The sequence below is a fragment of the Salvia hispanica genome, chromosome 2, assembly GCF_029641045.1.
Source record: "Salvia hispanica isolate PSC_SH4W2 chromosome 2, Shi_PSC_v1, whole genome shotgun sequence".
Taxonomy (NCBI): Eukaryota; Viridiplantae; Streptophyta; class Magnoliopsida; order Lamiales; family Lamiaceae; genus Salvia; species Salvia hispanica.
In genome coordinates this window covers 9855672-9869222 of record NC_142693.1, presented here as the reverse complement: position 1 = coordinate 9869222, position 13551 = coordinate 9855672, and the positions used below count along the sequence as shown (strand labels likewise).

Here is a 13551-nt window from a genome sequence, read left to right as displayed (position 1 = left end):
TTGTTGCTTTCATCTTTTACTGTACGTGAATTATATAGTTTAGTTCTTGTTTTATTTTATCTTCCACGTCATTAATTACATGAATTGCTATATGTTATATTAAAATATAAAGCAGTTCCATCAAATTTATGAGCCTTAATTTATGTAATTATGTAATTCATGTAATTATGTAAGATATAATAATTTCCAAGATCCAATGTCCTATAAATAATACTATTCACAATGAATTGCCTTATATTTTAATATGGAGTATATAATTCAAGTAATTAATACTTGCATGCATTTTTACACTGATTATATTTTTTTTGTTTATGTAGATTATATATTAAGAAATTTATCTATATTATAGTAGTATATATATTAAGAAAAAAGAAAAGCAATTCCATCATATTTTGAATGGGGAGCACAAATGATTAATTGTTAATATTCACGATATAAATATGCATAATATTCTATGTGTATACCTGATTGCCAAATATTTGATATAGTTTCTAGCTATAATGCTTCTTTTTTTGGGAAAATTAAATTGGTGTGGGAACTTGTCAAAAATGTATTGAAAAAAATGCATAAACGCTTGAAGAAGAACTGATATGATAAGTAATAGTTCTAAGCTAATCTCTCAAAATACTACTAGGACACTACCTACTTCTTAGGTAGGCATTTCAATACATTGACTGCTCCGTCCATATTCTGAACGGCGTTTTCACAGACAACATTAGCTGCTTCCTTCTTGTGTTTTAGCACTACGTCATCTAACGTAATTTCAGTGCAAGGCTCCGTTTTACTGCACTCCAAGTTTACTCCAACTTCTGTCGCCGATGTTCCATGTATGTTTTTATACGTCACGCCGCTAATCTTCACACCCGACGACTGCAGTGAAAGGTTATGAGGGTTAGGAGATGCTGAAATTATAGAAGGAAACAAACAAAACTACCAAATAAGTATGATATTGGTACATATTATCTTTTTATACTACAATAAATATAATATTATGAATTAATATGTACATTCCTATTCGATTAAGCTTCTACACCACAAATTTTTTTCCACTGTATCTATTGTTTACCTAGTTGAAATCGTTCGAAATCATCTAGCCTTTACTAATTGTCATAGGTTGCAAGAAATTAGGTATAGAAAGGAAGAAATTTTTTTAATATGTAAATAATTATTCAACGTATAAGAAAATAGGCTTGACAAAGCCCTAATCAACAAAATATATATACCTGATCGGGACAATCTTGATCGTTGGGGCAGTAATTCTGGTCAATGACAATAGGGTTTTTAGCATTAACCATGGTGAGATCTTCATAATAAATATTTTTGACAAATCCATTGCTAGGTCTTGCCCACGTCTTTATTCTCACACCATTTTGTGTTCCACTAAAAACACATGATTTCACCGTCACATTTTCCACCCCTGCTTCATTCAATTCCCAACCTAGACTTCCAATGCTGCATAAAACAAAATTTGATGTTTCACGATTTTCATAAAATATTAACAACTTGAAAAATGAATTATAGCAATGGTAGTACCTTATGCCGTGGCCCGGGCCACAGACAACATTTTGGACAAACACGTTGGAGGTTCCGGGACTCATAGAGATGCAGTCGTCGCCGGTGGCAATGCGTGAGTTGGTGACGCTAACCAACGACGACCGTGCAATGTGAATTCCGTCGGTGTTGGGGCTTTCATCAAGCGCAGAGATTTTGATGTTTTGGAGTTTTGCGTCGTTGCATCCATCGAAAATGATGTGGAACTTTTGGCTGTTAATGGAGGTTAATCCGTTGATGCTTATTTTGTTCGAATTGAGAAACGCCATCGACTAGTCATGAAAGAAAATCATATAGAAGGTATATATAAGTCGAAAGAACACATAATAGTGACGAACGGGTATGGCCTATGTTTTCTAAATTTTATTCCAAAAAATAATATGGTAGGTCTATATTTTTCAGCAAAATATCGTTTTAAATATTTATATAGTTAATAGATACTTTTACAATAATCTATATAAAATTAGCATAAATTTGAAAACTCTATAACTCTTTTTTAATATAAGAGTAACTTGGTAGGGTTTCAAGCCTCTCAAGCACTTCATGTAGTAAAGTACATGAAGGCCAAATAGACATGGGAAGACACAAGAAAGAAGATTAGGATAAACTCTGTTTTTGAAGTTAAATTCAAAATTATATTTAAAAATTTTAGATTTTGTTCGAAAATTTATTTTTAGTAGCGTCCAAAATTTATTCAGAAATATGTTAAAAAGATTGGTAGGGCTATGATTGGAAAATATGGTTTTTGCAAAATAATTTACATAAAATATGAAAAACTGAATAAAGTTTTTTGAAAAAAAATATGCTTGGTAAGGTTTAAGCTTCTTGAGAATTTCCATATGTGTTCGCCAACACAACAATGAGAACGCATAATAAAAGAAGACTAGTAAGAAAATGATAAATCAGTGTTACCGTTGCTCCTTCTGGACACTTCTTGCCGGAATCCTTGCAGGCCCACAAATTGGCGCCAAGACCATCTAGGGTTCCACCGCGGATAGAAACTCCGGTGACCTTTTTGAAGGTCAACCAGTGGTTACTATTAGCAATGACATTGTAATCGAATGGGGCGAAAGAGTCCCATCAATCTGTATGGTTATGGCATTATTTTTGCACTCATTGCCTTTGAAATACGCATTTCCCAAAATGTACCTTCCCCGCGGCACATATATGGTGGCCGGAGACGAAATGGCACAGGCAGCGCCCCAGGCTGCTTCAAAGGCCTTGGCGCAATCAGATTTTCCGTCGGCTTTTGCACCGTAGGAAAGCACATGTAGGTAGGGTTTGCTGCTAGAATTGATGTTGAAAAGTAGTGTAACAATGTGAGAATGAGAATTAGGAACATTCTTGAAATGGCCATTTTTTTATTTTGGTGTATTGTGTTTTTCGTTTGTGATTTGAATTGATTCAGTAGCTGCTATTTATAGGATTTGGAGTTCTAAGAAAATGTTATAAATTCATTTCATTATAGTTTTAAAAAGTTATAAATAAGTTAAAATTGTACCTTGATTCTACACCATATAAACGAAGTATATAGTGATAACTTTAGAAGTAAGGGAAACCAAATCAATTCTAATAGTGCAATGATATTATATCGTAATTACTCCATTTCATGAAAGAGTCAACTTTCGATGTTATACAGCAAAGACTATATTTGCCAAAATATTGCGTCCGAAATTAATTACTAACAAACACTTTAATTTTCGTTTAGTTATCAAGTTTACTAGGATATTGTTAGTTAAGAAAATTATATATTTCATTCCTAAAGAATAGAGAATACATACGTCAAAAAAGTTTGACATTTCCTTTTTAAATGTACTCGATTAATTACTATTTTCAAGGTCGGTGTAAAAGGGGAAATGATATCTACAAATTTACGACGGATGGAGAGTCTTGGAGTATATTTAAAGTGGAAAATCATACATTTCATTCCTAAAGAATAAGTAAGGGAATATATATGTCAAAAAAAGTTTGACATTTCCTTTTTAAATGTACTTGGTTAATTACTATTTTCAAGGTCGGTGTAAAATGGGGAATGATACTTCAAATTTACGACGGATGGAGAGTCTTGGAGTAAATTTAAAATACTAAATCCAAATTCAAGCCAGATTCTTATTTCAATGGAGTTAATATATACCTTACCAAAAAATCAAATATATACGATTTTATAAATTTAAGCCTGATAATAGGTGATAGTTCGAGATTTATAATCCTAAATTCCTAAGTTCGATTGCATAGTCTCTCACCTGCGTGTTAATAATGTGCTACGTATTTAATATACATAAAGTAGTGATAATTATTTATGTGCCTGATAGAAACTTTTTGCAAATACATTAATATTCATTTGGTATTATAAAAAAACTAATATTAATTAATGCATCAAATAACTGATATAATTTTCAGTTTTAAAATTTTTACTTTAAAAGTTTACATTGGAACCATTCCCTATATAGTACTCCCTTCGTTCCACAAAAGATGTCACACTTGTGGGATGACACGAAATTTTAGGAGGTTTTGTTTTGTGTGTTAAATGGAGAGAGAAAATATAATTTTTATATTCATGTGAGAGAGAACTCTTTCCAAAAAGGAAAATGTGACATCTTTTGTGGGACAAACTAAAAAGGAAAGTGTGACATCTTTTGTAGGACGAAAGGAGTATATAATACGATATTTAGGGCATTAATATCAGTAACTGAAATTATGTGTGGCCCAGGTGTACAAGTCCCCAAAAGGGCCCATTACAATAATTATTCATATGGAAAATTATTGTGAAAATCATGAATTGTGGTCAAATCTGGTCCGTCCTACAATTATAAAAATCAGCATTAAAAACTATGGATTTTAACATCATTCTCAATTTTGTCATGAAGAGCTATTTTTTATTTTCTTATTTGTAATATATGGTTGATTTGACACACACGATGTTTCAAATTATTGATGTGGATGAATTATACCAGATTTTTTTAAAACTAATTTAAAAAATCTTTACTAAAATTCACACGGGATTTGCTTTTTTACATTAATATAACACATAGATGTCAAACAATCAAAGATTGTTTACCACTGATACATAAATTTACATTCTCTTTAAAAAATGTCAAAATATTTACAAAGAATAGTAATATATTGAAGAATCAATTGTGTCTCCAGTATTAATAGGTTATTGTTTTAGTAATTCTCACTGGCGTTGGCAGAAAGATCGACGGTGAGGAGGGGAAGGTTGATGAAGACATCTCCGAGAATCTATGTAAAATTGAAGTCACCATGACATGGATGGATTACCTGTAATATTAATCTTGCGATAAATTGATAAGAATTTTTATATTAAAATTGTGTAAATGAGTCATATATTGATGCATTTTTAGAACTTGATGTGAGAATTTAGATTGTGCCTAGATTTCTGTAACTTATGATTAAATAGGACATTGTCTGTTAAAACATATCACTCATTTTTTTTTCTTTAAAGTATTGCTTGTTGAATTTTTTCTGTTGCTATTATCCTAATCTCATTTGTTATTTTCTTCTTTCCCTTGTGGCAGGTTTTGACAAATACTGCCCGCAGGGTCTTGGCGCAATTGGTTTCGGGGGAGCAGATATTGCTACAAGGAGCTGGGTTCGAATCCCACTACTCCATCTCTCAGGCACAAATGTGAGGCCTTGAGAGATGGGCTCCTGTCAGGACAGTGGGTTGAAGGCCTCCTCTCTAACGGGCCTCTGTGTACCCTGATTGAACCCCCTCACAAACTGTCGGGCCGGGGTGTGGGGGCGGCTGGGGTGACCGCATCACCTTTTTTGCTACAAGGTTTTGACAAATACTACTACATTATATGATAACAATGACGGACCGAGGTGGGGTCGCGCGGGGTCGGCCGACCCCACCGTCGGTCCACGAATACTGAAATATTCTACTGTATTCAGAGTTCCGAGCTGTCGTCGACTCCACGCGTAGTGTCGCCCTGCACCCCTGCACGATTCCAACTCCGTTCGTCTACCGGGAAGACAACTGCAACTAGCTATGGAACTGAAGTTGCAAAGTCCAAAAACTCAAATAAATTTGTAATCTTGAGGTAATATCCCAACAAATCAACAACTCATTAATCTCACATAGTAGAGATACTAATGGCACATATGAGATATCTTCCTTTTCTCAGTTTCTCCTTGAAGACTGAACTTCCATTCCCCCTTTTTTACATACAATTTTCATCCTTTTTAAAGATTTTTCTTCTCATTTTGTGCTTATCTAATGCATAAGGCAAGAAATTAATATGAAATCAAACTAACTTACTTCTCTGTACGTTTGCATAACGATTAGAATTTGTACTGTTTGACACTTGCTTTGCACTCTTCTTTTTTAATTATATTTTTAACTTGAAACAAGTTAGGATATTTGAATCTATTATTTGATGGTTTATGATATTAAGGTGAATTGTTGTTTAGTTAGTAAATTGTTAATATTTTTAATTTATTGATTTTTATTGTCTTTATGGATTGTGTATTATGGGTTCCTTTGATTAATTGATTGCTTACTGTGTTTTTGAACCGTGATTTTTAGTTTTTATATTTATGAATTGTGAACAGACATTTGGACATACATCGAGAAAAAAAATTCTCTTTATAGTGACAGATTTGTGAATAGTTATTATAGGAGTATATGAATATCCTCAATAGCGCATAATTGAAAATCATTAAACAGAAATATACTAGTACTACGTTTTTAAGCGAAGGACTTTTTTTGGGCACGAGATTTAAGGAATTGATATTTAAATAGTTGAAATGGAGAGAGTAAAGTATGAGACATGGAAAAATAGATGAGTGAAGAGAGATTAAAGTAAAAGAGAGAATTTTTTGCTAAAAAAGGGAAATGACTCACTTATGGGACATCTCAAAAAGAAATATGTCTCGTTTATCTTGGGAACATTTTTTGTGAATTTGTTCGATCCCTCCATAAATATTTTTTGGATCCGTCATTGTATGATAAGAATTCTACTCAAATAGTATTATTAATATATACATTCACAATCCAAGTATTGTCGACTCCACCGATATTTCAGCAACCAACTTTGAACAGAAGGGATTCCATACTATAAAAATTGAATAAAAACTAACAAATGTATCTGATAGAATAGTTTAAATAGCATTACAATTAAATCAGCACGACGCCTGAACGGAAACCCTCTTCTCGTTGTAGACAGCTTCATCAGATCAGGCAAATTAAACTTTGATGGATTGAATTGGTATTTATATTTCTTTGATCTTTCATTGCTTAATAACTGCAAAATTTATAATTCTGTTAGTAAAAAATGATTTTAATTAATGCAAATAACTTTTCAGCTACAGTGACATAACTGCAAAATTTAGAATTTCATAAATCAAAAACGATTTTATCTGCCACATTAATACAATGAAATAAACGTTTGTACGGAAAAATTCCATTATTATATTATTAATTCCGTCCCAAAAAAATAAGGACATTTGGGACGACAAGAAAATTAATGAATAATTGAAAAAGTAAGAGAAATAAATAGAATGGTAGTTAAAATAGTGTTAGTGGATAGTAGGGGACCCATAATATTACGAAGGAGTATTTAATAGTGGGCCGTAGTGGTATAAGGTGTAAATAAGGAGTACGAATGTACGATATACGAGTAATGAGTTTGATAGAACTTTTCATAAATGGTATACGATAACAACTTGAACCTTAATTCAAACTCATTAATTCCGCGCACAGTCTTGTCAGCTTTTCGTGTTATATCAAAAATTAACAACCCTGCGAAAGACAAAACACAATTTAATTACTATTAATGCGGATGAGTTGGAGTAGAGGCAAAACACAATTTAATTAATATTAATGTTTAGTGCATGCACAAATTAAGTAGTACAAGATAAAAACACATACACTAACTTCCAATGATGCTGAAAATCAGCTTCTATATACAGCTATAAATTGAGACAGATTTTTTTAAAAAGTTTGATTATATAAAGGGGAGGGGCAGTCCTTTTCAATGGAGTTTGGCAGGGAGACAAACTGATGACTCTGCTTATTCATCCTTTCCCAAACAATGGGTCCCTTCTCAACTTGGTATCACAAGCAAAAAAACACACACATCCCTATGTGTGTGCATTTATATATAAACTAGCCCATATCGCTAGACAAGTTTGCATAAAAAAGTGGGAAGCAGCTCATCGATCAATCCAGCAGCTAAAGACCACGAAACCTCAATGATCATGGAGTCGACTCAGGTGCAGAGGGCGGCAAGGCCATGGCAAAAGTGCGCGCGTTATGTTCAAGAGCAACACGCGCGTCTCTACATCGCTTGGAGGTGCTCTGTGATTCTTGTGAGATGGAAATTTGAAGGTCATGGTTGAGAGTTTCCTGCAAAGTATCTGTCTGAAAATATATGTATGAATATGACAAGTCTTCTGTTTTCTTGATTGGCACTCTCTCTCTCTCTCTACATGGCAAAAGAATATCTGAGATATACACAAAATATGGATGTAACGTTTCTATTAAATAAACAAAAACGAAACATATCATATTCTTGTCTTGAGTTAGAAATGTACAAGCATAAACTCTAAATTGCACATTGCAGAATTTGGGGTCTAACGTATAAAGAATTAACACTATTGCACAAGATTGGAGTCTTCATTCCTTGGCCAAAATCACAGTTACCTATCTCCTGGTAAGCGTGAAATTTATGGCGTCTTATTATCTCTTCGCCTCACCAACACTGCTTGGAAGCTTTACCGAGGTGGTGTCCTCCTCCCCCACTTTTTTCAGAGTCGGCCCTTGCTTTGATCCCTGTGCATAAATGAGGAGAGAGGCTTATAAGCAGAAGAAAAGGAACTCATAGATACATTACCAAACATCATAGAAGATGTTTCTGATCAAGAAAAAGATATTTGCACATACATAAATAGAAGTGCGTTAATGTCAAAACAGTCTTATATGCATAATAACAAACCATTGACATCGCATGCACCCGTAATGAACATTTTATATAAAATGGACTACCCCGTGTAATGAACATTACGCATATAATGTTCATTGCAGGGAGTAGTCCATTTTATATATAAATGTTCATACGGGTGCATACAATTTCGATGGTTTGATGTTATGACAAAAGATAGGGTTTGAATTTGATCACACAATAAAAACCAATTTGATCATATAAACTAGGCACTAGATTCAGCCTTGAGATCGTGAAGATTTACGGTAGATTTCATCACTGTGCTGAATGAATTTGTGGTCCTAAGTTCAAATCCCACGGTGATGAAAATTCCATTTTTTTGAATATTCATCATGTTTCATGGTTCGATGTTTATACAGTAATTGATGTTTGTACAAGAACTGTACCACATATATAGAGAGAAAAAACACAAAAGATGTTATTATGAGAACATAAGAACACTTGCATTAAACGTATGCACTCGCAGTGAAAATCAGCTATACTTTAAAAAATTTAAAAATTTCCCCAAGGATTTCCAACTCAGGTATGCTTTTATCCAACAAGGGAGATGCATCCATCATAGATTCTCAACATCTAATGGTTAAAAATAGTTCTTAGTTTTTACATTAGCAAAAGCTTATATTTGAATTTCACCCTATATATGCAACAATTAAGTTGCTCAAGATTTTACTTACAGCTCCTTTCTGGGCCGGTAACCTCCGTTTTGAAGGGGTTCGTGCTACAGACGAAGCAGCTGCAGCTGCTGCCACGCGTATCCTACAGAAGAATGTCGAAAGTAGAATTCAAATATACTTATATGCATGACTGCAAATGTATATCACATCAATAATAGCCGCAGAAAATATGATTCTCAAGTACCTCTTATGGACATCAACATACTCATCTGTCTCATCAACGATTTCCTCCTGAGTCACAGAAGAGAAATCCATAAAACCAAAGATAGAGGCAATGGATTCGATTTACGAAGAATCTCTACCTGTAGAAGTTCTTCGAAAACATCTTCTAAAGTGATGATGCCAATGACTTCACCATCTTCTGACTCATCTGGACCAACCAGCCCATTCAGAACTGCTTCATTATACGCAAGGTTAGCTTTGGATGGCGACTTTGACACCTTCTCAATGTCGACAACAACAGTATCAGGCTTATCTTCTTTCTTTGTTAGCAATGGGGTGGTTATATCCGAACCCCCGTTTGTGGGTTCGTTCTCCTCAGACTTCTCCAAAATTGATGGAGGCCTTTTGCTTTGGCCTTTGGTCTTCACAACAGCGGCCATATGGCTACTACCCTTTTGAAACTCATTGAGTATGTCGTAGAGAGGCATATCCGCAGGAACACTGGAAAACCAACAGAATAGATGAATCGAAATTAAATTCGAATATACAATGAGAATGGCAATAGTTCAACACCATACCGAGGGATTCTCCGAATGGAAACAGCACTGACAGGGGTCTCTGTTTCTGCTCTTACAGTGAGAAGGCTTTTTACCTAATTATCGAGTCGTGTGTGTAAGCGTCGTATGTCAAGGATAAAGAATTGGTGATGGTTCTATTTCCATAATCTTACCAGTAAAAGTCCAATGACGTTCCTTGAATTCCCAGAGTAGACTGGAACACGGCTATGACCACGAGCCAGAACCTTACCAATAGCTTCCCTGAGACAATGCAAATCATTTTATATGATGTTTGGCTTAAATCAATAAACGCACTTGTGTAGAATGAAAATAATCCATCCAGCTTAACTAATGAACCTAGAAATTGTTATTCTTATCTGAACAATGTAAAGAAACTGTTTCTATCAAGCAAGCAAATCTTACCAGTCAAGCTTAGAGTTAACATCCAGCGAAAATGTTGACTCGATTGGCGTCATGGCCTCCTCAGCAGTCTGATTGAAAAACAGTAAAAGAAGATGAAGATGCTTTCATAACATTGCATACTTGAGAGTACTATGATCTACATTCTGCAGTGGTCATATAGATCAAAGGAAAAAGGAAACGGAAAGCTATGACAGGAAGAAGCAACAATCCCAAGCCTCCCAGTTCCCACATGAAAGAAGATGGTGCATGTTAAAAGGAAAAGTAGAATGCCGTTCCTTAGCAAAATTAAGGGGCACAAGCTGCTATGTCATACCTTCTCTGTCAAATCTAGTGCTCCACTAATAATTGTTGTCTCATCACGTGTAAGTTCACCACCTTTTCCAGCCTGAAAACCAAAGAGAGCAGCTTAAATGGTAATGAAACAAAGACTCCACCAACTCATAAGTGCTTTTACCTCCTGGCTGTGGATAGAAACGAGAGCTTTCAACTGAGCTCGTCTAAACAGCACATCATTTTGCCCCAGAACCGAATCCAGAACCTGAATGCATTGAACGACCAAATCACGAGATTCAAAGTTTAAATTTATTTATGATCAAACTTCATCATGTGAAAGGTAGGACAAATCTAAAATGTAAATTTGCAATCACTTTGACAGAAAAGGACAATAATTACTTTGCTGATTGGGTAAGCAATCGGGTAGCAAACAACCATGAGAAAACGAACAAGCCAGACACAATTGGCACCCACGGCGAGCCCATATCTAGTGCATATTGCTTGAGGGATGACCTGATAAGATAATTAAAAAAAGCTCATACGAGAATGAACACGGGACGGGGAGAATGAGAGATTGAAGATGTAGAATAATTACCTCCCCAAAAAACAAGACAAAAGTAACTGATAGTATAATGGCAACATATTGATTGAAGATCTTATCTAGGTATAGAGGAAGGGCCTGCACGTTGGAAACAAAATGAAAGTGAACTATACAAATTTGGTCGCTTTTGGCTTCTCTGGTGACTGAGAAACGCATATCTAGAACAAAAAGTAAGAGGGTGATCTGTACCTCCATTGCAACGGCATTACATAAAAGCAATGTCACGAGAAGCTGATGCTGCTTCTTAACCACCGGGAATATCGTAGCTGAAGACAATTAACCATATCTCCATTCATCATTATTCATTTCCCAATTTATTGTAACTAAAATCAATCCTAAGCGTATATCCCCAATCACCATGAGAAAACAAAACAACCAAAATAAAATTGAAATGGCAGGGATGAATGAATGAAGAAATAAAAGGATAGCGGATAATAACCGACCAGACTGTTTCTTCTCGGCGGGGGTGCCGCTGCGCTGGAGGATCTCGAGCTCGACGAGGCCCAAGGACATGAGGCCGAGCGTGAGGCCCGACATTACCCCAGCGAACATCACAAGGAAGCAGGATATTCCTGCGTAAACGTACCACCACACATTGCCGAACTCTATCTCCGATCCTAACATCCCGCCCTTCTTCAACGCTATTGACAGCACCGCCGCGCATTCACAAACCGCATAATTTCAGCCTCTGCGTGATGAGATATTCACAAAAGAGAGAGGCGGTTGGGATTTGCAGGTGTTGTCTTAAATTAATATTTTAATTCAAAATTATCAAAAGTCATATAATTAAAATTGAAAAAAATATGATCATCCATATGATATGTAAATATGTAACATGCATATGACGGACCATTTCTAATTACCCAATGTGATCAGAGTACAACAAATCCGTGTCGCACTTGCCTTTGATTAAATAGTGTTCTCTTTAGTTCATTCAGACACGTGATGAATTGCATGACCATGGACAACCTCGGATAGATTGCAGCCCGTATTATATAGTCAATGAATGGTTCCTGACTGCTCACTCAGTGGTTATTTCTGTGGGCTTCTCTCAATCCAAAGCAGATGGATCTATGTTCTTCAGACAAAGAAAATGTGAGGTGATATATTTACTCATCTATGCGGATGATATGTTGATCACTGGTAATTCTTCCACTTCAATTCACACTGTGATCTCTCAGCTTAATTATCACTTCTCTTTAAAAGATCTTGGGGAGGTGAATTTGTTTCTATGTGTTGAGGTTGTAAAAACTGAGCATGGTGTGCATTGGTGCCAATTGACCAATATCAAGGATCTTTTAAAGAAAGCAAACATGGTAGGAGCAAAAGGATGCCCAACTCCCATGATTTCTGGCTGTGAATTGAGCAAGAATGTAGGTGAACCAGTTTCTGATACTAAGTTATACAGGAGTGTTGTAGGTGCTACAGTATGCAACCGTCACAAGACCTGACATCAATTTTGTCGTTAATAAGGTCAGACAGTATAAGGCATCACCTTTAGATACACATTGGAGTGCAGTGAAAAGAATACTTAGATACTTGTCTGAAACTTTGGATTTTGGGATACAGATTCATAAATCAAATGGGGTTATCCCAAAATGGTTTTTGTAGAAAAATAATGGTAACCCCACCATTAACTACTTCGTTCTGATTGGGAAGCAGATGTTGATGACATAAGATCGGGAAGCATTATTTCATCACCATTAACGGTAGCATTCTGATTGGATAGCGGACCAAAAGCAGATGTTGGTCCGCTAACCTAACCCCACCGTTAATAGCGGACCAAAAGCTATGGAACTATTTTCCTAACCCCACCATTATTTTCCTGCCTTCTCTGATTCTGATTGGGAAGCAGATGTTGATGACATAAGATCAACAAGTGGTTTTTGCACATATTATGGAAACAACTTGATATGTGGGCGAAAAAGCAAATTGTTGTTGCAAGATCTAGTACCGAGGCCGAGTACAGAAGCTTGGCATTAGCTGCATCAACTGTTACTTGGCTGAATTCTCTACGTAGTGAGCTCAAGATTCAGAAAAGATCAGATTCTGTAATATGGGTGGACAATATGAGTGCTATAACACTGTCCTCAAATCCAGTGCTTCATGCTAGAACGAAGCACATCGAGTTGGACATTCACTTTGTTCGAGATAAAGTATTGGCCAAGGAAATAGAATTGAGGCATGTTCCTACATCAGGTTCGATAGCTGACATTTTTACTAAGCCTCTTAGCAGACAATCCTTCGTGAAGCTAAGAGCAAAACTTGGTGTGCCATCATTAGCTTTCCTAGATTGAGGGGGCGTGTTGAAGGTAAAGGTGAAACCAAAACTGAAGCTCAAGTTG

At 35.6% G+C, this 13551-nt stretch overlaps 1 protein-coding gene and 1 pseudogene across 4 annotated transcripts; both read right to left on the bottom strand.

Annotated features, from left to right (window-relative positions):
- Positions 1–642: 642 nt before the first annotated feature.
- LOC125186557 (polygalacturonase-like) lies at positions 643–2908 on the bottom strand (annotated as a pseudogene).
- A 4568-nt stretch (positions 2909–7476) lies between these two features.
- On the bottom strand, positions 7477–11915 carry LOC125203444 (DUF21 domain-containing protein At4g14240-like). Of its 4 annotated transcripts, none has more exons than XM_089063532.1 (14): positions 11650–11915; positions 11396–11472; positions 11201–11284; positions 11005–11118; positions 10787–10870; positions 10646–10717; positions 10333–10400; positions 10083–10170; positions 9931–10004; positions 9493–9853; positions 9375–9421; positions 9191–9272; positions 8219–8347; positions 7477–8019 (listed from the first exon to the last, which is right to left on the bottom strand). In XM_089063532.1, the coding sequence occupies exons 1-13, from the start codon at positions 11828–11830 to the stop codon at positions 8255–8257; spliced, it is 1425 nt and encodes a 474-aa protein (XP_088919658.1). In that variant the 5' UTR covers positions 11831–11915; the 3' UTR covers positions 7477–8019; positions 8219–8254. The 4 variants fall into 4 exon arrangements, with proteins under 4 accessions (XP_088919658.1, XP_088919659.1, XP_047957745.1 ...); XM_089063533.1 differs by having other exon boundaries at positions 7477–8000; XM_048101788.2 differs by having other exon boundaries at positions 7478–7936.
- Positions 11916–13551: the final 1636 nt, after the last annotated feature.

Coding starts and splice junctions, on each gene's coding strand:
- LOC125203444 (XM_089063532.1), bottom strand. CDS start 11,830: ATGTTAGGATCGGAGATAGAGTTCGGCAATGTGTGGTGGTACGTTTAC. Junction 10,401..10,645: donor CACTAGATTTGACAGAGAAG/GTATGACATAGC, acceptor TTTTTCAATCAG/ACTGCTGAGGAGGCCATGAC. Junction 9,422..9,492: donor TTTTCGAAGAACTTCTACAG/GTAGAGATTCTT, acceptor TCTGTGACTCAG/GAGGAAATCGTTGATGAGAC.